We start from the raw sequence: 24,263 nt of genomic DNA, 5'->3' as shown, positions 1-24,263 counted from the left end.
CATCTTTATTTGGGGTGGGGAGTGGTCTGTACTACACATAAACAGGATCCTTGGGTGGGGAGGACTGAGAGAAAAGACTCGGGGTGGTTGAGAGCTCATAAGAGGACGGGGATTGGGGGTGTTTAGAGAAGGAGGGAAGATCTCTATCATTCTGGGTAAAGGGATGGGGTGGGAGCTTGCCAAGGTGGAGAGGTCTGTGGGTGGCACTGTGGGAAACCTAGGGGAGGAAGGGTGCAAAGGATGTGGAGGAGGGCAGGACTGAATGGGGGGGGGGTGCAGATATCTGGAGGTGGCTGACCTCTGGGTGAACCTGGGCTCAGCTATGGCCTTGAGCAGTGTGACTTTGAGCACATTGTCTTCTCAGCCTCAGTGGGCTGTTCTGCAAAATGGGTACAAGCATTCTTCTCCCAAAACGAGGGACTGGGAGCCCAAGAGTGGGGCATGAGGGCTCTTAGGGACCAAGGGAAGGGTCTAGAAGCGTCTGAGGAACTGCTGGGTTTCCGGGGCTCCCCAGGGTGCAAGGATGATCCACCCTCTTGCTAACACCTTTCCCTGCAGCCGGACACACCAACTGGTCCTGTACCAGACAGGGGCTTGCCCAGCACTCAAGGACACTCTGAATCTCGCCTGGGCATTAGATGAGAAGACCTTTTACCAAAATGAAAAGGTAGAGACTGTTCAATGAACAGGAAAGTATTTGCATGGAAATCTCACTTTGTTGAAAAAACTCGTGTGAGAAAGACCTGGAAGGACAGGACCTGGGTATCGCTCAGACAGTCAGGACTTTTAAGTCTTTATTTTTGCAATCTTTGTTTGACTGTATGCTCTGGTTCTCCACACTGCACAGGGTCTGCTTTTGTGACTCAATGGTTATTAAAAACATAGCTTTAAAGGCCACCCCTGCCCTCCTAGTCAAGTCTGAACTCTGGGCAGGTCCACTAGGCCTGGTTGCTCTGAACTCCTCCCTCTCTTCACACCTGCCAAGTACTTTGCTGCCTCCGGGACTCTGCACTTGTGGTTTCTTCTTCCTCTTCACCCTCCAGCCTCCAGGTGGTGGGGGAGGGAGTGTTCCTGACTGCCTTCTCTAGACAGGATGCCGGCTGTTCGCTTTCTCAGTCACACACAGCACTTCATTTCCTTTGCGTGTCTTATCAAACTTTACAACGGGAGACGCGTTCCGGGTCGCCTCCTGGGCTTCAAATTTGGCTTAACTAAAAAAAAAGTGCGGGGATTTCTATAGTCCGTTAAAGTGGCGCCCTCCTGTGGTCGCGGCCCAGACTCCAGCTTCTGGCCACTCAACCCATTTAAAGCTGTGCGTTTGCATTCGATTCAGATATTACTCTTAACGTGAGAACACATCAAATATTTTTAGCCCACGCTTTCAAAGTGCAGTCATTCCTGAGCGCACGCCGTCACCGGGCTCCGGCGCGGTGAATGAAGGCGCCACACGGCCTGTCGCGTCCAACAAGCCCATTTATTTGGTTTCCCGTGTGCTCAGGCCTGCATCACCGGCCGGGACTTCTCGGCCTGCAGCTTCACTCCGGAGCCCGCGAAGCCCGTGCCGCCCTAGAGGAGGAGGAGGAGGAGAGGCGTCAGGGAGCTGGGGTGCCGTCGGGGTTCCCTAGCCCGCGAGGTGAGGTTGGGCCCCGCCCCCTTGGTGGGGCGGGGCCTCGGTAAGGGGGTGGGCCCTCTGGAAGCAGGTCGGGGTTACCGGAAGGCGAGGGGACAGGGAGGAGGGGTGCCACTCACCCGCTGCAGCACGATGATGTCGCGGTCCGTGAGCTTCTCTCCGGTCACGGGGTCCACCATGTCCTTGCGAATCAGCTTCTCCACGCACTCCACGGTGACCACGGCCCCACTGCAGTGAGGGTGACGGTGGGGTACAATGATCAGAGGCCCCGCCCCAAAGAGAAAGCCGCACCCCAAGCCCGCCCCGTCCCGCAGGTCCCCAGGCTGTCCCCCAAGTGACTCACGAGGGCCGCAGGACGGCACACGGCGTGGCGTTGCTCAGGCTGTCGCGGGTCACGGCGCACACGTAGCGCTCGCTGCGCGTGATGAGCCCCACGCGGTCCACGGAGCTGTCGAGCGGCGTGAAGCGCACGGGCGTCAAGTCGGACATGCGCAGCGGCTTCCCGGACATGGGGCAGGTCACGATGCGCGACTGGGGAGCAGGAGGGGGGCCGAGTCAACAGGCGGGGCTAGAGCCAGGTGGAGGGAGGATGGGGGTCCCTGTGAGGGAGGGGCGAGGGCCCTCAGGACCCTGGCTCTCTCTGGCAAAGTGGGCACACACGGGCGCTTGCTGGGGTAGGCGGCTCACCGGCTTCTCCAGCTTGGTGGCCTTGGCCTCGGGGGTCAGCGACGGGATCCAGAAGCTGGGCAGCGCTTTGTCCTTGTCCTTGCCTGTGGGGCCCGCGCTGGACCCGGGTCGGGCATCATCTGCGGGGGCGGGGAGAGGGGTTAGGACGCCGCACCCAGGGAGGCACCCGGCCCCGCGGGACCCCCACCCACTCGCATGTGCACTTCTCTCTCACCGGGGCAGTTCCCGGAGGCGGCCTTGGGCGTGAAGGGGTTGAGGGGCCGGCTCACGATGGCCGCCTCCTTCTCCAGGAAGCCCCGCACCTGGTCCTGTGCGGCCGCCCGCCGCAGCTCCTGCTGCTCCTCGCGGCGGACGCCCCGCTGCTTCTCGTAGGCCTGCGGGCAGCCAGGCAGAAGCGAGCTAGGCATCCTCCTGCGGCTTGTGAGTTTGGGGCACCCTAGGTGGGGGCTGGGGTGCCTCTTTGAATTTAAACGTGGGTGAACTAGAACCCATACAGGGGAGGTTCCTGGCAGAGGCTCTGTTTGCTAGAGGCTGGTGACTGCCTGGGTGTGAATCTTTAATCGGCTGCACAGTTACCCATCGTGTGCCTCTGCTGCCTTTGCTTGTCCCTTCACCAACTGTAGGACGGTTAAGCCATTTCCAGTTTAGCTGGTTTGGGACTCGGTGGTCAACAGCTTGGCTGAAGGCAGACCGCCAGAGCTCAAACCCTGCCTTTGTCACTGATTAGCTCTGTGGCCTCCAGTAAGCACTGTGACCTCTCCTGGCCTCAGTTTCTTCATCCGTAAAACAGGCTGACAATGGTGACCTACCTCGGAGGCTCACTGGGAGGGTTACACACGATGATTTTTTAAAACACTTAGCACCTGGCCTGGCACATAGTAAGTGCTCAATAAATGTAATTTTGGGCCATATGATATTAATTATACAGTATATCTTATCACTTATCTATTATACAGTCCATGCAGTGTAGACTCTGTCCCTGCCCTCAAGGGCCCGAGTTCCAGGATAGTAGGGAGCAGAGAAGGTTTATGGAGCCATGAAGGCTCAGGCAGCGTGAGGGCAAGAGGAGACACTGCTCCGGCCACCCAGTGAGCAAGGAGGGAACGCTGACGCTGACTGATGCTCGGGAAGGCTTCCGATGTGGGCTCCACGATGAGGGGGCCACCAGGCCGGGTGGAGGACCTGGGCACAGGGGAAGCCACGCACTACAGACCAAAACCTCAACAAGAATCTGGCCCCCAGTGCTTCCTGAGCTCCGGAAAAGCCGGCAGAACAAGGAGGGAGACTGGGTCCCTCCTTGCCACAAAATGAGCTCAGCCATGGAAGGTGGGCCTGGCTCCAAGAAAATGCCTAAAAATTTCTTATCTGTGAGCACTTCCCGCACGCCCTGCAGTGCCCTCTAGTTTGGCCCTGTCAGCCCATTTTAGAGACAATAAAACTGAGGCCCAAGGAGATGAGCTGGCATCCACTCATTTACCAAGTATGTCCCGAGAACCTAGGGCCTTGGGGTGGGTGAGAGCCCTGCTCCCTGCCCCTGGGTCCTGTATCAGACAGCCACAGTAGAGTCACAACTGTGACAAGTGCCAAAGAAGAGGTGACAGGGGCAAACTCTCAGGGCCCTGGACTAGCAAGAGGCTAGAGGAGGCAACACCTGGGCTGAAATCTGGAGAACGAGAAGAATTTAACCAGAAGTGGGAGGGGATGGTGTGCCTGGCAGAGGGAACAGCACAGGTAGAGGCCTGGGCGGGGAGGAATTTAGACGGGAGGCCCAGCATCGAAACTGCCTACCCATGCCTGCACCCCCTTCTCCCAGCCCCACCACCTTCATCTGCCGGGCGATCTCCTTCTTCTGGTGCAAAATGTACTCTAGGATTGCCTCCCGCTCATACAGGTAGCCATCGGGGCTGCAAAGAGAGGAAGGGATGAGAAAACAGGGCCTGGCCCAGGCCACATGGCCAGAGGTTAACAGTCACCTGCCAAACATCAGCTCCCTGCCCAGGGCAACCACTAAGCGTCTTATAGGCAGCTGCTCACTCAGGACTCGGCTTAGCTCTCTGAGGTGACCGCACAGTTTTAACTCTCCTGGCTTTATAATGTTCTCTGATGCATAGGCAAAATCTTGCGCAGTAAAGGGTTAGCTCAGCAGGCCTGGGCTGTCCAAACCCTGCACATTCCAGCCAAAGGACTGGCTCCTGGGAGGGCACCTCTAGGCCTTGGAATGTCCTGCCTGTTAAGAGTGTCTCTGTTTGCCTGGGAGGCTGGGACCATGTGGTGTGAGCTGGACCTCTGGAGGGGCTGAAGACCAAGGTCAGCCAGGCCTAGGTGACTAACCTCCAATAAAAACCCTGGACACCAAGGCCGGAGCGAGCTTCCTGGTGGGTAGTAACTGCTGCTGTGAAAATTAAGCGCTTTCCTGCGACTCTACTGAGAGAGACAAAGGAAGCTTGTGCCTGGTCTCTCTGGGACTCTGCCCCATCTGTCTTTTCCCACTGATTTTATTTATTTAAAAAATTTTTTTTGGCCGTGCCACGCGGCATGTGGGATCTTTTATATTATTTTATTTATTTATTTTTGGCTGCGTTGGGTCTTTGTTGCTGCGTACGGGCTTTCTCTAGTTGCGGCGAGCAGGGGCTACTCTTCGTTGCGGTGGGCGGGCTTCTCATTGCAGTGGCTTCTCTTGTTGTGGAGCATGGGCTCTAGGTGCGTGGGCTTCAGTAGTTGTGGCTCACGGGCTCTAGAGCACAGGTTCAGTAGTTGTGGTGCATGGGTTTAGTTGCTCTGTGGTATGTGGGATCTTCCCGGACTGGGGATCAAGCCCGTGTCCCCTGTATTGGCAGGCGGATTCTTAACCACTGCACCACCAGGGAAGCCCGGCATGTGGGATCTTAGTTCCCCGACCAGGGATCAAACCCACACCCCCTGCGCTGGAAGCTCGGAGTCTTAACCACTGGACTGCCTGGGAAACCACCCCCATTGCTGGTTTTAATCTGTAACCTTTTGCTGTCATAAACTGTCATTTGAGGATAACTGCTTTGCTGAGTTCTATGGGTTCTTCTAGTGAACCATTGAGCCTCCCGGTGGCCTCGGGGACCCTGAACCACGATCTACTCTCATCGCGATGTCTACAAAATGGACCAGTAGTTGAGCACATATTTAGTCAGTGGACTAAGTATCTTCTACCCATTATCTCACTGAAGCCTTTGCCAGACGCTAAGAGGCAGGTAACAGTAAGCACTCCACACGTGAGCTGTTATTATGGGCTAGCAACTTTCCAGGAGCCCTACCCTCTATTGTGAATGTATTCTTTTCCACACCCCATGAAGCGTACTAGGATCATGCCCATGTCTCAGAGGAGAACACTGAGGCTGAGGGAGGGTAGGTGGATGAAGCGTACTAGGATCATGCCCATGTCTCAGAGGAGAACACTGAGGCTGAGGGAGGGTAGGTGGCTTGCCAGGGCGCCCTGGCTGTGCAGCCCCCTCCTGGCGGTTCCCTTGCCCTCGCCACCCTGACCCGCCCACCCGCGTTCCCAGCTTACGTAACAACAGGGTCATGGCAGGGCTGCAGAGAGAGGCAGCAGCAATCGAAGTCCTTGACGGCATCCCGGCTCAGTCGAATGTTCTGGGTGCCGTAGCCTGAGGCCGCTGGGGACGGAGAGAGGTAGAGGGATGGAGAGGCAGGAGATGTGCCCTTCTCCAAACCCGGAGAGAAAGGCACAGAGAGGACTCCGAGGTGGGGGGACTCAGAGCTTGGGCTGTGCATCTGCGTTGGGGACAAGGCTGCACAACCCACAGGAAGGCGTTCATCCCCGGAGGGTGAGTGACAGACAGGCCCTGTCCCTGAGGCAGCTCGGGGAAGAGGCTCGTAACTGGCTCCCCTCGGGCCTTCTGGCTCTGTGACCAAGCTCAAGCGTCTGTACCTCTCTGGGCCTCAGTTTCCGCCTCTGGAATATGGCCTGACAACAGTGATTCCTTCCTCAGTGGGTGTTCGGGGAGGCTTAGCATGGAAGGCACTTAACGCAGTGCCCACGACAAGGCAGGGAGAAGGTCGCTGGCTCACGTGGGCTGTTACGTTTCCGGTCATGACCATCAGTCATGTGGCTGTTACTTACATGGTCAGGGGAAAGACACATGCCCAGAAAGCACAACCAGAGGAGCAAAGTAACATGGGGACTTCAGGGTCCATTTGTCCCCCCTCCCAACCCCAGTACCTGTGTCCTTCTTCTTCTCATGGTAGGTGTAGACAGCCCCCGCCGTGCAGTTCTTGCCGTGGCGCGTCATCCCAGGGGGTAAGGAAGGGGCAGCTGCAGGGCTGTGTGACCAGAGGGAGCCCAGGCAGAGAGGACTGGACCTTTCTGGCCCCCGATCTGATCTGATGGGAAAGCTGGGAGTGGGGCAGGGGAAGAGAGCTTTGCACATGTTAAATGGTTAAGAAATGCCTATACCTCCAAAAAAAAAATATGGCAATTAACCCTGAAAAAGACCTGAAGTTTGCTTGTGGAAGTGGTGTCGGAAGGGGTACACGTTGTGAGTTACTGTGAGGTGGTGGAAGGAGGGTTATCTAATGGAAAGTTCTAGCACCAGATGTGATCAGTGGGGCTCGTACCACGAGTGGGGAACTGAAGCGCCCAGTAGATGTTCTGGATGTGTTGAGCGTGTGCTCTGTGTATGCCTACACGCTCATTTCAACCAAGCGCACCTGGGTTCCTTTAGGTGCAACATGCCTTATGCTCAAATTGTTCCCTAATGTGTCAATCGCACTGGAATAAATCTCGAGTTTTCAAAACAAGTGTTAGAACAGAACTGACTGTACGCGGAACTCTGGCAAATCAACAAGAAAAACCCAGCTACCCCAATAGGAAAATGAGCAGAGGATATGAAGAGGCGATTTTCAGAAGAAGCTCAAAGACTAACAGGTAGATGGAGAGATGCCTCAAATTCTCCTCACAGGAAAACCACAGTGAGACATCATTTTAAATCTATCACTAGGCTGGTGGGCGAAACTTCGAGAGCTGGATAAGATAGGAGCTGGATAGGGTGAGGGTGGGTGATAGGAATCCCCTCAGGTGATGCTGGGGGAACACAGGCTGGTGGTACTTCAGCAAAGTGAGTGCAGGCGATTCTGCACTTGGGTGTATGCGCCCCAAAGGCGACACCCACTAGGGAGCATGTATGAGGATGTTCACAGTGGTGTTATTTATACTGGAGGGGAGTCAAAGGCAACTGAATATCCCGCCCTCGCGGAATGGATAGTGACTGCCCCTCAAGGAGACCACCCAGCAGTGAGATGCAACTGACTAGGTGTGTACAGAGCACCGTGGGTGACTTTTTTTCTTTTGGCAGTGCCACGCAGCTTGTGGAGTCTTAGTTTCCCAACCAGGGATCGAACCCTCGCCCTCGGCAGTGAAAGCGCGGAGTCCTAACCACCAGACCAACAGGGAATTCCTGTGGGTGGATCTTAAAAACACAATGCTGGGTGAAAAAAGTAAGAAATAAAACAATCTGCACATGCACAAAATGATACATTTTAAACACCTGCAAACAAAAGATGATGTATATAAGAATGATTGCCTGTGTAGGGGAGGGGACTGACTAGGGGATAAATAAGAATAAATGAAACAAGAAGGAGGGGGTTATATGGATCAAAGAAATAAGACCTGCCTGGGCTTGAGTCCAAGGTTGGCCCCCTACTGGCTGTGACTCTGGACTTGTAATTGACTCTCTGAGTCCTTTGGTAAGAAGTGGGGAGAACCATGGGATCTAGTTGACACGATTGGATTGCTGTGTGGACTAAATGAGGTCATACTCAGAGCATGGCATATGGAATGTTCAGGAAATATTCTCTCTGGCTCTGTGGCTGCAAGGAGGATCCAGAAGGTGGGGGAGGGAGGCACAACCAGGAGATCCCAAAATGTAAAAAAGCAACTTCATTTTATTTCCCGGTTCGGGATGCTTTCAGAAACTTGCCTTTCACTTTCAAAACTCAAACACAAACCTCTCCTTGAGCTACAGATCTCGCACTCCCCCTACTGGCGTCTTCCTCCCAGAAACCCATTTTTTGTTTTGTAGGTATATTTACATAGAATAGATGCACAGACCTTAAGGATGCAGCTTGATAGGTTTTGACAATTGCATACACCCTCGTAACTACCCCCCCCCCAAATCGAGATGCGGAACATTTCTATCACCCCAGCTGCGGCCACGGTGCTGCTTGCAGAAGGTAACCTTTGTGAAACACCCCAACTCCATCCACCACCCCTCCTCCAGCTTCCGCTCACCCCCAGCTTTGGAGCAAGCCCAGCACCTGCTGCCACCTCACCTGCCATCCCCCTCCTCCGCCCTGGCCCCCTGGCTTCCGCCCCAGCTCCCCCCTCCCCACTGGCACTCATGAAGGTCGAGTTCACCTCCTCAGGGACAAATTCCCCACTCTATTCTTAGTTGTCAACTGCCTTGACCCTCTGCGGTATTTGGCACTGGGCTGCTTGTCTTGTAGCCAAGTTCTTTGGCTTTGTGGACCGGGACATTTTCCTTCTGAGAGAGAGAGGAACCGCTATAGATGGAGCATCTCTTTACTTCGCCAGGCGGTCATGGGAATAATCCCAAGGGACACTGCTTGACCCCTGACCCCCAGGCCAACTCTCAGTCGTCCAACCTCAGCCACCCTCTGAGGTCCATGCCATCCCCATCTCCACTTTGGAGAGAGGCAAACTCAGGCACAGAAGTGAAGCCATTTGCCTAGGGCAGTGGTTCTCAAAGGAAGGTCCAGGGACCCCAGGGGTCCCTAAGATAGTTTCAGGGAGTCCACGAAACTATTTCTGTAATACTAAATCATGTTTGGGACTTCCCTGGTGGTCCAGTGGCTAAGACTCTGTGCTCTCAATGCAGGGGGCGTGGGTTCGATCCCTGGTCAGGGAACTAGATCCCACACACATGCCGCAACTAAGAGTTTGCATGCTCCAACTAAATATCCTGCATGCCGCAACGAAGATCCCACGTGCTGCAACTAAGACCCAGCGCAGCCAAATAAATAAATAAATAAATATAAAAAGAGCTCTCTAAAAATAAATAAATAAAACAAATGTGTTTGCCTTTGTTCCTCTCCTTCACTCGAGTGTCCAGTGGGGTTTTCCAGAGGCTGTGTGACTTGTGCTTGTACATCCTTGGGTTTTAAAAATGTCTGTTATATCATGTGGAGTGAACAGAGCCAGGTACAAAAGGCCACGTGTTGTTGATTCCATTTATGTGAAAGGTCCAGAATGGGCAGATCCATAGAGACAGAAAGCAGATTGGTGGTTGCCACAGGCTGGGAGAAGGGGGGACCAGGGTTGGGGGATGCAGTGGCTGCTAAGGGGTATGGGGTTTCTTTCTGCAGTGATGAAAATGTCCTGAAATCAGAAAATGGTGATGGTTGCAAAAACAGTGATTATACGGAAAACCACGAATTGTATACTTTAAATCGGTGAGTTTTGTGTCATGTGAATTATATCTCAATAAAGACAGTTTCATGTCTGTTTTCCTTTCTGATATGGCAAATCTTTTTTTCTTTCGGCCAGGCAGCGAGGCTTGCAGGATCTTACTTTCCTGACCAGGGATCGAACCCAGGCCCTCAGCAGTGAAAATGCCGAGTCCTAACCACTGGACTGCCAGGGGAATTCCCCTGATACAGCAAATCCTGCTAGACAGAACTCCCACAAACAAAAGCTTTTTGGAGTCCTTGATGATTTTTAAGGTCCTGAGACCAAAAAGTTTGAGAACCGCTGACCAGGGTTGACCAGGGGTCGGCAGCTTTATTGTCTCCTCAGTGAGGAAAACCTCAAAAGAGAAAACAGAACTACTACCATCTCACATCACTAGCTTTTCAGAGAGGCCACATCCAAAGTAACATCAGCTGTTATATATCCTCCTTCCCATTTTACAGAGGAGAAAACAGGCCCATGGAGTCCCCCAGCTGGGAAGTGGCAACAGAGCCAGACTTGAACCCAGGCAGCCGGGCTCTGGAGCCGCCCCCTTAGCCGTGTGACAGCTGCAGAGCTCCTGGGGAGGTCACAATCCAAGAATAAAGGCCAACTCATTCCCGTTCTCCTACAAAGTCTTCAAAATCCAGAATCTAGTCCACTCTCTCAACACATCTCAATTCAGACACGAAAGTTTCATTAGAGAAACTTGTCCTATATTTCGGGTTCATAAAATTTACAGGAGCAAATGTACATTCACACGCCCTGCTTGTGCCAAACGTACTTAAAAGTTTTCCAGGGATTGAATCCAGTATCGGTGCTTGAATTTAAACTAATCAAAATGAAATGATTAAAAAAACACAGTCCCTCGGGGGCACTAGCCACATATCAAAGTGCCCCACAGCCTCTGGGGACTCGTGGCTACTGTGTTTAAAAAACATGACCACACTACCATTAATGCATTAATAATCCCTTAACATCCTTTACTATTCAGCTTGTATTCAAATCTCCCTTATTCTCTCCCGACCATCTTTTTCTGCAGTTGATTCGTTTGAATCCTGAATCTCTTGGGATCAGAGAACCCTCTGAGAACTAAAGGATGCTACGAGCCCCCCCCTTGAATAGCGTGGGTCACATGACTGCTGCAGGCCGTCCCACGGGGGCACAGACCTGTGTTAAAGGAACCCAAAGGGCCGATTACACTCAAGGAAATCACAGACACAAACAGGATGTGTTGGAAGCAGGAAAGAGGGAGCTCCCTAAGAGCAAAAGCGAGGGTCTGAGATTTTCTATTAATAATGACTGGTATTTATTTAAGAGGTTTGGTGAACCTGGCCCTGTTCTAAGTATTTGATACATATTAACTCCACCGGATGCCACAACCCAAACAGTTGCTACAAACAAGGAAACAGAGGCAGGGAGAAGGTGCCCAAGGTCATGCAGCCGGGGTCTGACCCAGGCATGTGAGTCTGTGGCCTTCACCATCCCTGATGCTGTCTGGCTGCAGGCAGCCCCAGGCACTGTGCTGACTCTCAGCGTGGAACGGGGCAGCTCCTGTAGGCCTGGACCTTCCGCCTGGAAATCCCGTCCCCTTCCTCCTCCCAGGCTCCATCAGGAGTCGCCTCTTCTGGGTAGCCTGGGTTAGGCATTCCTGGTGCTCTGACAATGCCCTGATTTCCGTCCATTATAGCTGCCACCCCTCGGAATTTCTCCCCCCAGACTAGAAGCCCCTAGAGGCGGGGCCTGGGTTGGACTCCAGGATGGGTCCTGGCACTGCCTGGCACCTGGGGGGCACAGAGATGTCAGATAGGATCAGTTAACCACTTCCAACCCTAGGGCCAGGGGAAGTGTGTAATCAATGAATGAATCATCCATCCAATCAATACAAAAGCACTGCAGGAACAGAAATGACCATCACATCCTTCCAACACTTATGCACCAGGCCCTGGGCAAAGTGCTTCATAATTCTGAACGCATTCGGTCCTCGGGATAACCTCTGAGGTAGGTTCTCCCCATTTTAGAGGTGAGAAAACAGAGGCCCGGAGGGATTAACTGGTCTCTTCCTCAGTCTGTTCCTTGACAGAGGAGCCCTGGTGAGCTTTTCAAAAGGGAGCTTAGATCACGTCACTCCCTTCTACTGATCCTTGGACGTGGCTCAGGTGAAAAACAGCTTGGATAAAGAAATGTGGGAGGAATGAAAGAATTGGAAAGCCACCATTTTGCAACCCCTGATGACATAACTGATTCACTAAGGCACCTGATGGCAACGGGACATCCGCAGGGTGTTAATACTCGCTAGTAGAAAGGAGAAAAACATAGCTTTACAATGGCATGTTTGTGCTGTTCCTACCTGTATTAGTCAGCTAGGACTGCCAAAACAAAATGCCATAGACTGGGTGGCTGACACAACAGACAATTATTTTCTCACAGTTCTGGAGGCCAGAAGTCTGAGATCAGGGTGGCACCATGGTTGGGTTTTGGTGAGGCCTCTCCTCCTGGTTTGCAGATGGCTGGCCACCTTCTGGCTGTGTCCTCACAGGGCAGAGAGAGTGCTTGCCCTCTGGCATCTCCTGCTCTTCTAAGGACACCAACCTCATGGAGTAGGACCGCACTCTTATGACCTCATTAAACCCTAATTACTTCGGGAAAGGTCCTAGCTCCAAATAGTCATATTGGAGATATAAGATTTCGGGTGGGGTTGGGGACAAACGTTAAGTCTGTAAACACTACCTGAAGCCCCTGATCAATCTCACCACCCCTAAAAGTGGGACAGCCAGGCGAGAAGCTAGCAGCTCTGAAGCAGCCATGCCAAGATGCCTGAAGCTAAATTAATCAAGCCTTTCAATTTAATTTCCTGATTCTAGGAAGCCAGAGGCTATAGCAAGGATCAGCCAGAAAAGGCTAGAGAGTAAAGATTTTCACCTTTGTGGGCCACATGGCCCCTGTCACAACTTCTTTTATGGACACTGGTATCTGAATCACATATCACAAAATATTATTCTTCTTTTGATTTTTTTCCAATTTTAAAAAAATTGAAGTATAGTTGATTTACAGGATTGTGTTAGTTTCAGGTGTACAGCAAAGTGATTGAGATATATATATTCTTTTTCAGATTCTTTTCCCTTATAGGGTATTACAAAATATTGAGTATAGTTCTCTGTGAGATACAGTGGGTCCTTGTTGGTTACGGTCTTTTCCAATTATTGAAAAATGTTAAAAACCATTCTTAGTTTGCAAGCTGTACCAAAACAGGTGGTGGTTGCCAATCACCTGTCTGACAAAGGAATTGTATCTAGAATATATAAGAAGTTTACAACCCAATAATAAAAAGACAAATAACCCAATTTAAAAACGGGCAAAGGATCGAAACAGACATTTCTCCAAAGAGGATATATAAATGGCCAATAAGCACATGAAAAAAAATGTTCCACATCATTAATCATGAAGGAAATGCAGTCAAAACAGCAGTGAGGGACTTCCCTGGTGGTCCAGTGATTAAGACTTCGCCTTCCAATGCAAGGGGTGCGGGTTCGATCCCTGGTCCAGGAGCGAACATCCCACATGCCTCATGCCTCGTGGCCAAAAAAACAAAACATAAAACAGAAGCAATACTGTAACAAATTCAATAAAGACTTTAAAAAGGGTCCCCATTGAAAAAATCTTAAAAAAAACAAAAACAAGAAACAGCAGTGAGATACCACTTCATACCCACAGGATGACTACAGTCAAAAAGTCAGATCATGGGCTTCCCTGGTGGCGCAGTGGTTGAGAATCTGCCTGCCAATGCAGGGACACGGGTTCGGGCCCTGGTCTGGGAAGATCCCACATGCCGCGGAGCAACTAAGCCCGTGAGCCACAACTACTGAGCCTGCGCGTCTGGAGCTTGTGCTCCGCAACAAGAGAGCCCGCGACAGTGAGAGGCCCGCGCACCGCGATGAAGAGTGGCCCCGCTCGCCGCAACTAGAGAAAGCCCTCGCACAGAAACGAAGACCCAACACAGCCAAAACTAAAATAAATAAATAAATAAAAATTTAAAAAGCTAAAAAAAAAAAAAAAAGTCAGATCATGGACTTCCCTGGCGGTCCGGTGGTTAAGACTCCGCTCATCCACTGCAGGGGACACAGGTTCGATCCCCGGTCGGGGAAGATCCCGCATGCCACTCGGCATGGCCAAAAAAAAAAAAAGTCGGATCATAACAAGTGTGGAGAAATTGAAACCCTCAGACCCTGAGGGTGGGAATGCAAAATGAAGCAGCCACTTTGGAAAAGTCTGGCAGTTCCTCAGAAGGCTAAACACAGAGTTACCATTTGATTCAGCAATTCCACCGCCAAAAGAAATGAAAATTTATGTCCACGCTAAAACTTGTACACAAGTGCAAGCAGCATATTCACAATAGCCAAAAAGTGGAAACAACACAAATGTCCATTGACTGACGCGTGGATAAACAAAATATGGTGTATCTCATACAAAGGAATATTATTCAGCTTTAAAAAGAAGTACTGATACATGCTACAAAATGGATGAACCTTGACAACATTATGCTAAGTGAAAGAAACCAGACAGGAAGAAGATTCCATTTATGTGAAAAGTCCGGATTAGGTTAATCCATAGAGAGAGGGTGTGGCAGCTGGGGAGAGGGGGTGCGGCGGGAATAATAGAGGAGTAAGTGAAAGGCCATCACCATTTCAAAGAAGCAAAGAGACAAGTTCAGATGGTGGGATGATAACGGAATAACTGACCCAGTTTCTTCAATGAATCAATTGCCAAAAAAAAAACCAGGGTGGGGTGGAGGGGAGACTGTTTGAAATTAAGAGCAACTTAAGAGACATAACAATGACTTGAATGGATTCTGATTCAAAAAAGTGAAACTTCTTTTTTTTAAAGGCATTTTTTCAGAAGCAGAATTTGATTATGGACCAAGTAATAGGTAATATTAGGGTTGCTTTTGTAAGTGTAATAGTATTGTGGTCATGGAAGAAAATGTCCCTGCTTTTTTGTGTGCGTGTGTGCTTTTTAAAAATTAAAAATTTTTTAAAAAGTTGAAGTATAGTTAATTTACAATGTTGTTAAAATGTCCCTGTTTTTTACACATGTATCCTGAGGTATTTACGGGTGAAATCTCACGATGGATAGGATTTGCCTTATATATTTAATTTTAAAAAATACCCAGCCAATATGTCAAAAAATATTAATAACTAGTAACTCTGGGCGATAGGGATTCTTCTATTATTCTCTCACTTTTATATAAGTTGGAACATTTTCATAATAAAACATAATAAAATATTAAAGTGAAAGGACGCATCAAGGGTCCTTTAAGGACCCATCAAGACCCGAGTTCACACCGAATCAGCAACACCTTCAGGATGTGAACCCAGGACTGCCTGACCCCAAAGCTCCACAGAGGAAAACGTTAACCCTACAGCTACTCCGAGAGGGAAGCGGCCGTCAAAAAGGTGCAGGGAGGCGGCGGCAGGCGACTGCACAATCCTACTCCGCCCTCCCCATCACAGTCTGGGAAACGGAGGCCAGGAAAGGGGTGCTTCTTCCTCAACTCTCACTCATTAGACCCCTAGGAGTCCCAGTCTCCTCTTTCCCCTGGGATCCCCGGCCCATCCGTCTGCAGTGGAACTAAAACTCTCCTGAGAACTGCCGGCTGAAGGTTTGGCTACCTCCAGGGATTTCTGGGACCTGCAGTCCGGCTTCAAACTTGGGGCGCCTAGAGTGCTCTATTAAGGATTGCCATGAAGTCGGGAATTCAAAATCCTGTCCTAGTCTCCCTCAGGAGCCCAAGACTCTTGCCCACCGGAAGGCGATCTCACTAACACTATCCTTCCACCGCCTGGAACTCACCTCACGCACGACTCCTCCCTCGTCGGTAACTACTTCAACTGTACCCCTACACCGGAAAGGAGCGCTGTTTTCCCTCTCCGCTCCGCTCACTTCCTCCCGGCGGAAGAGACCGGAAGTAGATCTGCCCCTATTTGCGGAGGTATCTCTTCTGGCTTGGTAAGTGCTCCCTTCTTCTCTTCCTCCCTCCGGAAACGTGAGTGGCAAGTCGAAGGTTCCGGTTAGTGAAACTGGCGTGAATAGGGGGCGTGCTTAGCATATACTAGGCGTTTCCCTGCGCGGGCGATTTCCTGCTTGTAGCTAGGCTTTGCTTCTCCCCAAGCCTGTGTTTAAGGACTAATCACTTCGCCCAGAGATTGAAAAGCCCGCTTACCAAAGCATATCATCCACTTTTCTGCTGCAAAATAAGAGACAATAGAGAAGGGACAACTCCTCTGTCCCCACTTTATATATGGAGCACTTGAGAAATCGGAAGTCAGAGCCGTTCTCAGGAAGCAGGAATTTACTACGGCATACCCACCTACCCCCAGGGACCAAGGCACAAGTTTCCCGCCAGTTTCTAGATACCTAGATATCTGGAGACCTAGCTGTTTATTTCCCTAGCTCTGTCTGGCGAGCTCTCTGGGGGGAAATTGGATAGGCGGGGAGGGGGCGCCTATCCAATTCCCTAAGTGCCCCACGGTGTCGGAGACCCTGGCCTCGCTACGGGGCTCTGGACCTTAGACCCTTAATCATAAGGTCCCTTTAAATACTTTGTCCCTTACCTGAGTCCCGCCCAGGGCAGGTAATCGCAAACCCCGCCCCTCTGGCCAGAAACCAGGATTGTGCCGACTATAGTGAGCAAGGTACCCCCTCCTTCCTCTCCCCTCCCTTCTCCCCTGTCCCCCTTCACGGCTGGCTGCAGCTGGCCGAGGAGGCCCTGATTAAGGAGGAGGGGACAGTGCTCACAAGTCTAGGCAGGTAAGTGAATGTCCCTGGAGGCAGAGCTTGGCTTGGGGACCCTGGCTACCTGGCTCCCTGCTCTTCTGGGACCCAGAAGTTGGGGCCCCCAAACCCAAGAGTCCAGGACCGCTGCCCCCTCCCCCAACTCCTGGACCCCAGGATACAGGCCTCTGGTTTTACCTCTTCTGTAATCTTTGATTCTGTGGCTGAATGTGGCAATGGGCACAGAGAGGTGGATATACATGGAAATTACCAGGAAGAAGGAATCCCTATCAATGGACATGTTTATGAGCTCCTGCTTTGTGCCAAAACCCATGCTGGGGGCTGCAGACACAGCAGAAAAAAAGATAAACTCCTGGCTCTGGTTTCTGGAGGGACACTGCCTTTGCTGAAATCCTGCCTCTGAATCTTGCAAACTGTATGAACTTGGGCAAGTTCTTTTACTTCTCTGTGCCTCAGTTTCCTCCTGTATCAAATGGAGATAATAATAGCACTGTGGTGAAAATGAAACTGAGTTGATAAAGGTAAATGACCTTGAACAGTGCCTGGTCCAGGATACAGGCCACGTAAGTATCTGCTATTATTATAATTCCTGGACCACAGAGTCCGGGTGGGGAGACCTGGCCTCATTCTCCAGGAGCTGAGGCACTTCTCATCTAACCACACCTGGTTCCTAGTGTCCACAAAATATGAGGAGCCACCCCTCTGTGCTGCTGCTGTACCTGGGATTGACCACCTGCCTGGACACCTCACCCAGTGGGGAGCAAGACCAAGGTGAGCGTTTGCGGGAAGAGCCGGAGTCCAGGCACAAACATCCACCTTCCTCTGGCCCAGGAAAAATCCTGCCTGCAGTTGCCTCCTCCCCCGGGACCCCATAGCTCTTCATCCCCTTAAGTTCTGGCTCCTTCATGTCCCCCATACTAGGAACCCTCCATTTTTCTGTCCCTTATGTCTTTTGGGTCCAGAAGTCTTCCTGGACTCCCCAGAGGCCCAGAGCTTCCTGGGCAGCCGTAGGCGGATTCCACGAGCTAACCACTGGGACCTGGAGCTGTTCACGCCAGGGAACCTGGAACGGGAGTGTCAAGAGGAGAGGTGTTCCTGGGAAGAGGCGCGGGAGTACTTTGAGGACAATACTCTGACGGTGAGGGCCTGGGGTCCCCGGAGTCCCTTTGTCTTCTCCAGGACCTGGGGCGGGCGTGTCCTGCCCCTCAGCTCCCTCTGCCCTCGTGCCTCAGAGATCATCAGGGCGGGCTGGTTTGGGGGTGTAGAATCTCCCAGTTGATGCCTTTCTGCCTTCTCTCCTCCTGCCCATTCAAGGAGCGCTTTTGGGAGAACTACATCTACAATGGCAAAGGAGGTGAGTTGGGGGAGCCCTCTCATTCTGTGCAACTAAGGCAGCTCCTTTCTGTGGAGGCTGAACGAACATCCCCCAGCCCAATCTCACCCCCTCCATGTTCCATGCTCCTGAGTTCCTGGAGGGGGTTGGTAAAGAAATCCCCTCCTCTGAGACTAGAGCCCTTGCCCGAGGAACCCACCACACCTTACTCGGGGTAGGTCCCATGTCCCCAGGAAGGAGGACAGTTGGAAGGAGAGGTTACAGCCCTGAGGCCTCAGGCTCAGAGGCCCTGGCCCACCTGAGCCCCTCTTTGGAGTCCAGAGCCCCAGCCCCTTCTGCAGCTTGGTTGCTAGGGGGGTCGCTCCCTAGCAACGGGTCTGGGCTAGGCCAATTGGTGGAAACCTGTCTGTCCTCACCTGCCCGATCAGCCCAGCCCCAACCCCTCCTCTGAGTTCTGAGGCCCCATCGTGGCTGCAGCCTTGTTGCTAAGAGGGGGCTGCTCCTTAGCAACAAAGCCTGGCCAGGCTGGACCAAGGAAGACAGCAGCACTCACTACCTGGTTGGCTTCCCCTCCCCCACAACCCCATCCTGGCTTCAGCCTGGTTGCTAAGGAGGCCTTCTTCCTAGCAACCACACCTAGCCAAGCTCAGGACCCAAGGCCTCCTGCCCACAGGAGGACCCCCCTCCAGGCCCTGAGTGGCCTGGTTGCTAGGGGTGGTTCCACCTTAGCAACAGGCCCTAAGTCTGGGCTGAAGTCCTCACATTGGTTGCTAGGGGAGGTAACTGCTTTGCTACAGGCCTATCAAGGCCTGTTGGCTTCTCGAGTCCACCTGAAACATGTCTGAATCAGGAAGGCTGCTCCCCACCCCCCCCCACCACCCCCCCCCCTCCGCCTTCTTAGTGCAGCTTTTTGCTAAGAGGGCTAAAAGCCTGAGGTTTACTGTTTGAGGAAAGTCCCCCCTACCCAGTGCTAAAGGAAGTTTCCCCAGCAGCAAGACCTAGCAAGGCCTCACAAAGCCAGGGTCCTCCCTGTGCCCCACCCCCCTTCTCCTCAGACATGAAGCCTTGATTGCTAAAGGCGCTTCACCTTAGCCAAGGGTCCACATGAGTTCTAAACCCCAGCAATCTGTTTTTGAGGGGATGTCCCTACATTCCTCCTTGATAGATAAATTGTTCCTAGCCTTCTGGTAAGGCCTTGCCCCTCTTTAGCCTGGTTGGTAAAAGGTATTGCATTCCAGAGGGGACGGGGTTGCCAGATAAAATACAGGACAGCTCTCCCCCAGCCCAGTTAAATGTGAATTTCAAATACACAGGAATAATTTTTTAGTATAAGTATATCTCATATATTCCATGGGACGTACTTATACTAAAAAATTAGAATTCCCGGGCAGTCCAGTGGTTAGGACTCCGTGCTTTCACTGTAGGGGGCATGGACGGGTTCGATCCCTGGTCGGGGAACTAAGATCCTGCATGCTGTCTGCGGTGGCTAAAAAACAAAAATCCACTGTTTATGTAAAATTCACACTTAACTGGGTATCCTCATTATTCTTTGCTAAATCTGGCGATGCTCAGTATGGGGGTTCAGAGAGTTGGCTGTCTGAACTCCCTACCCTAAGTAAGCATGTCAACTGCAATCTTAGGCGGGTTCTCTCTCCTCTTAGGGAGACAATTGCCGTATTTTCTAGTCTCAGATGAGGTTATCCCAGGTTTCTGCATTTAATTCATTGCATTTTTGCAACCTATCAGGGAGGGGTTATTATTCCCATTTTTGCAACCTATCAGGGAGGGGTTATTATTCCCATTTTTGCAACCTATTATTATTCCCATTTTTGCAACCTATCAGGGAGGGGTTATTATTCCCATTTTACAGAGCAGGAAATGGAGGCTCACAGAAATGAGTGAGGTGAGTTGCCTGAGTTCACACAGCTAGGAAGTGGCCCCAGCTCTGCCTTCTTGGCCAGTCGTCTTCCCTCAGGGGAAATGTGGAAAGGTTTCCCCTACCTCAGGGGAAGGTATCTGGATGTTGGAGAGGGTGACAGCCCCTAACGCTGTGCCCTCCTCCCCCCCATAGGACGTGGACGAGTGGACGTAGCAAGCATGGCTGTGGGACTGACAGTGGGCATCCTGCTCATGGTCCTGGCCAGCCTGGGAGCCTTTTGGTATCTGCATTGCCGTCAGGACCGAGGCCAGCAGCCCTGTCCTCAAGAGTAAGGGGGCTTTGGGGAGGAGGGGCTGGGGAGCAGGGAAGGGAGGAAGGGTCAACCTAAGGAGATGGGCCAGATTGGGGGCGGTTGGGCGCTGCTGAAAGATCTGAGGAGACCGTCATGTGGAGAGTGAGTCTGTGAGATTCTGTGTCCAGTTGTGGCATCTCTCTGACTATATCCACAGCACCTGGCACAAAGTAGGAACTCAATATTTGCTGCCTGGCTGTCTTTGCAGTACCAGTTTTATGTGTGATTATCATTCTGTGGGTATTGTATCTGGTGAGGCTGCAGCCTGTGGTCTGTGGGTGTCTGTGGGATGTCAGTTTCCGTGGTGACAAGGTGTAGCTGTGTTTGTGTGTGCCTGTGTCAGTTGTCTAGGTGTGTCTCTCTCAGTGGCAGGGTCGAAGAGAGGGCTTGAGCATTAGTCTTGAAGTATAGTGGGTCTAAAGGTTTCTAGGAAGAGGTTATTGTTAAGAGTGGATCTGGGAAATTTGTGGCTGAGTGTATCTCTGTTGTGTCTGTCTGTTTCTTGTGTGTGTCTGCCTGCCTCTGCAGGGCTGCCTCTTTCTCCACGACTCTCTGCTTGTATCTGGAGCACGTGTGTCTGTGAACGAGTCTGTCTCAGCAGTTGTTGATTTCTGTGGCTGCCTGTCCCTGTGCATCTGCCTGTCACTTCGAGGTGCTTTTCTGTGTGTAGAGTCAGGTTGACGGTGACTCTCTTTTTCCTTGGTCCACCTCCCTTCCACCTCTGTCTCCCCACCACCCTCAGTGTCTCTGTCTCCCTACGTCTTTCCTCCTTCTCCCAAGGCTCTCTATCCTGCTAACAGTGCACCTTCTGTCCCCAGGGCCGAGCTCATCAGCCCCCTGAGCTCTCTGAGCCCGCCGACGCCCCTGCCTCCACCTCCACCCCCACCCGCGGGCCTCCCCACCTACGAGCAGGCGCTGTTGGCCCCTGGGGTGCACGACGCACCACCGCCTCCCTACGCCAGGTATGGGGCTGGGCTTCTGCCTGGGGGCGGGGCACAGAGGGGAGGGCACTGCCGGAGGAGGGGCGCGGGCTTAGGGGCGGGATTTGGAATTTTGAGCTTATTATCCGGGGGAGGCTTGGAGGGCGGGGGCGTGGCCCAGCCGTGTGTGTGTGTCTTGGAGAGCGGGGGCGTGGCCTAGGCGTGTGTGTGTGCATGTGTGTGTGTGCGTGTGTGTGTAGTATTATAGGGGTGTGCGTGTGTGTGTGTGTGTGTGTAGTATTATGGGGGGGTGGGTCTTGTACCCAGAGGATAGTCTGAGACGCCCAGGTTGGGTCGGAGTGGTCTTGGTTGAGGGGGCAAAAACAGCCGGGCCTTTGACTCCCCACTGTGCCCCTCCCCTTGCAGCCTCAGGAGGCCGCGCTGAAGAGCTGTTTCGGAGCCGGGGTTCTCCGCACCGTGCCCCAGATTCACACCGGATTCCGGAAACCCCCAGGCCTCTTAAACTCCGGAGCTGAGCTTGGAGGGGTGATGGCAGTAGGGATCGTCCGGCCTGAGGCCTACCCTAACACACGTGTTTCCGCCGCGTACGGATACACGCAAGTTCCCGGGCAACGTGTTCCCGCGTCCCGGCGCCTCGCAGGCCCCCACGCTCTCCTAATGGTGGGGGTACCCACCAGCCCCGCCCCCGGGATAGGCGCGCGTGGAAACTCCGACTCAGGCGCGCAGTGCCTCGCAGACTCGCGTGTGAGCAAGTGTGACACGGCCATCGCCCTCAGTGTCACGGGCCACGGACAGGCAGAGCCCTGCCTGTGTTCACGCGTGTTTTCGTGTGCTCCCCGTGCGCGCACGGGGGCACTCTGCAATCCAGGGAAAGGGTGGGGGGCATATTTGCAAGCGTGCTTGGTTGGGGGCAGGCACACACTGCACCTGGGGGACTGGAATTGAGCTCTTTCCCTAAATAAAAACCCTTTGGAAAAGAGACCCAAAAGAGTGAAATAATGCAAAAAAAACCCAACAAATAAACTGAACCGCGTACCCGGGCGCGTCTGCGCACGGCGGAGCTGGCTTTCTGTACAAACGCTGCGCCCTACACCCTCAGGCCCTGCTAACGCTCTGTCTGCCTCTCTCTCTCTCTCTCTCTCTTTTTTTTTTGCATTTGCACGGGATTGTGGGAGGAAGCGGAGCGCAGCCAGACACCCCGCCGCCCGCCCCCCCTTCCCCTCCCCCCTCCCCCAGCCGCCTTGTGCAAAGATGGCTGCACCGTGAGCGCAGAAGAGGAGGAGGCGGCGGCGGCGGCGGCGATAGAGCGAGCACCCAGCGCCCGCACCCACCCCGGGGCCGCCCGGGACGCCCCCTCCGGAGCGCGCGCCCCCCCTTGTCTCCTGCAAGCGCCGGGGCAAAGGCGGAGACAGCGGGGTCCCTCCTCCCCCCTCTTTCCCTCCAGGGGGAACCCCCCTTCCCCCCTCGTTGGCTCGTCGGCTGCACCCCCTCCCTTGCCCGCCCCTCCGCCCCTCCGCCCTCCGCCCCTCCGCCCCTGTCCCCTCCCTCCCCCGCCCGGGGCCTTCCCGGGCCTTCGGCGGCTGCAAAGAAAAAGAGAGAGAGAGAGGGAGAGAGGGAAGGGAAAAAAAAGCAACAGCGGAGGGAGCGGCGGCGGAGGAGAGCGCGCGCGCGCCCCCCTCCCTCCCCCCCCCTCCCCCTCCCCCCAATTTCCACCGCGGCCAATTCATGGACAGGAACTACCCCAGCGCCGGCTTCGGGGACCCGCTCGGCGCCGGGGCGGGATGGAGTTACGAGAGGTCAGCGAAAGCTAGGTAAGGAGCCGGGGGTGGCCTGGAGGAAGGGGCCAAGAGGTGGGGGCCCAGCCCGGCTGGGCCCGCCCGGCTACGCGTGCATCGCAAACTCCCCTCCGGCTTGCAAGGGAGCGGCCTTCCTCGGTTTGCAACGCCGCCGCCCCAGTTTGCAAATTGCAAACTCCGCCAAAGCCAGCTCCGGCATGCAAAGGGAGAGATGCCGCGGAAAAATGGGGGTGCAAAACAATTTCAGACGGAAAGGCCTTGGGAAGGTGGGAGGGACTGGCGAAGCAAGGCCTGGATTTCCCCCCATCCTTGGATTCCCGGTTTGCTGACCCCTCCCCCTCGCGCCCTAGGTTCTGCTCTTGCAAAGGTGGGAAGGAAAAGAGAATTAGAACGCAGACCTGGGGGGCGCGGCCGCCCCTCAGGTCCTATTGTTACGGGACTGCGCGAGGCCGCGCTACTCGGGGGGCCCCCCCAGAAATTCCGCGCCCTGAGTGGGCACGGGGCCCCGCCCCCTTCCTAAGCTGGGGTTCTGTGTGTGCAAGGTGGGGGTCCTGGCATCTGAGACACGCCCCCTTGAGCTCCCCCACCCCCCAAACACAGAATCCTAGTTGATGGCGAGGAGTGGAGTGTTTGACCTCTTGAGTCTGGGCCATGGTTTGGGGCCGTTGCACAGGAAGATTAGGCTATTTCCCGGGTGTGTGGTTGTGTGTGTGAGCGTGGGCCCAGTGCGTATGTAGCTGGCAGCCTTTTCACCTGCGAATCTGCCCCTTTCCTGCTGTTTGTGTCACACCCTCATTCTTCACCTGCCCCCGAATCCCCCTCCCCCTATACATCTGGGTTTCCCAGCTTGGCTGGGCATGACCCCACGTGTGTTAGTATTCTCCATGTGGGACTCCTCGCTCTGTATCTTTCCACACAAGTGAGTTGGATAGTGGTTTGCACACATACCTGGCTTTGTATGCGCCCATGCATTTGAACCTCAACCCGGGGGGATGGACGGTGTTCATGTTCACAGTTGTGCCTGGTACTTTGCAGGAGTCCTATCCTCTGCCCACCTCCCATCCCTGCCCTTTGGGGAACAATCTGCCTCCTGCTCCCGACTCGGTTTGCACCATCCCGTGAGGTTCAGGGCCTCTGTGTTCCCATGTGTCTGAAGAAGAGGGGGCGTCCCTCAGGGATTGGCCCCAGGGCCTTGTGTCACCTGCGGAGTGGGGGCTGTGGAAGCAGGTCCACATTTTCAACTTAAGGCACTTTCTCTGGCTCTTCACCCTCTCTGTGTCCTCCCTATGCATGTCTGTGTTTGTAAATGTGAGGCTATCTGGGCTGTATTCACTGGGGCTCGAGTGGGGACCATTTCTATAGCTCTTTAGTTGGGCACTCCGATTCCCTTGTCTTCTTTC

The 24,263-nt window shown here is 53.4% G+C and overlaps 3 protein-coding genes across 8 annotated transcripts in view; 2 read left to right on the top strand and 1 right to left on the bottom strand.

Moving 5' to 3' along the window:
• Positions 1-772: 772 nt before the first annotated feature.
• NOSIP (nitric oxide synthase interacting protein) lies at positions 773-15,740 on the bottom strand. 2 transcript variants are annotated; one of them, XM_082436010.1, is made up of 9 exons: positions 15,621-15,740; positions 6,528-6,700; positions 5,856-5,961; positions 4,140-4,221; positions 2,532-2,691; positions 2,318-2,436; positions 1,974-2,161; positions 1,750-1,858; positions 773-1,566 (listed from the first exon to the last, which is right to left on the bottom strand). In XM_082436010.1, the coding sequence occupies exons 2-9, from the start codon at positions 6,595-6,597 to the stop codon at positions 1,495-1,497; spliced, it is 906 nt and encodes a 301-aa protein (XP_082292136.1). In that variant the 5' UTR covers positions 6,598-6,700; positions 15,621-15,740; the 3' UTR covers positions 773-1,494. The 2 variants fall into 2 exon arrangements, with proteins under 2 accessions (XP_082292136.1, XP_082292137.1); XM_082436011.1 differs by lacking the exon at positions 15,621-15,740 and adding an exon at positions 15,186-15,592.
• On the top strand, positions 15,673-22,019 carry PRRG2 (proline rich and Gla domain 2). 3 transcript variants are annotated; one of them, XM_082436027.1, is made up of 7 exons: positions 15,673-15,776; positions 17,237-17,333; positions 17,525-17,700; positions 17,877-17,916; positions 19,967-20,102; positions 20,945-21,088; positions 21,473-22,019. In XM_082436027.1, exons 2-7 carry the CDS (start codon positions 17,249-17,251, stop codon positions 21,489-21,491), a joined length of 600 nt encoding a protein of 199 aa, XP_082292153.1. In that variant the 5' UTR covers positions 15,673-15,776; positions 17,237-17,248; the 3' UTR covers positions 21,492-22,019. The 3 variants fall into 3 exon arrangements, with proteins under 3 accessions (XP_082292153.1, XP_082292152.1, XP_082292151.1); XM_082436026.1 differs by lacking the exon at positions 15,673-15,776 and adding an exon at positions 15,866-17,125 and having other exon boundaries at positions 21,473-22,018; XM_082436025.1 differs by lacking the exon at positions 15,673-15,776 and adding an exon at positions 15,868-16,577 and having other exon boundaries at positions 21,473-22,016.
• A 291-nt stretch (positions 22,020-22,310) lies between these two features.
• PRR12 (proline rich 12) overlaps positions 22,311-24,263 on the top strand; it is a 31,468-nt gene continuing 29,515 nt past the window's right edge. For 2 of the 3 annotated variants that reach the window (XM_082435862.1, XM_082435860.1), the window contains exon 1: positions 22,312-22,878. In XM_082435862.1, coding sequence (XP_082291988.1) covers positions 22,793-22,878 — 86 coding nt within the window. In that variant the 5' untranslated portion in view covers positions 22,312-22,792. Of the gene's footprint in view, positions 22,879-24,263 lie in introns of all 3 variants that reach the window. The other variant, XM_082435861.1, reaches the window with a different exon arrangement.

Source organism: Balaenoptera physalus, assembly GCF_965194825.1.
Source record: "Balaenoptera physalus genome assembly, chromosome: 19".
Taxonomy (NCBI): domain Eukaryota; kingdom Metazoa; phylum Chordata; class Mammalia; order Artiodactyla; family Balaenopteridae; genus Balaenoptera; species Balaenoptera physalus.
Note: the sequence above shows the minus strand (reverse complement) of the source record. Positions and strands in the feature narration are given on the sequence as shown.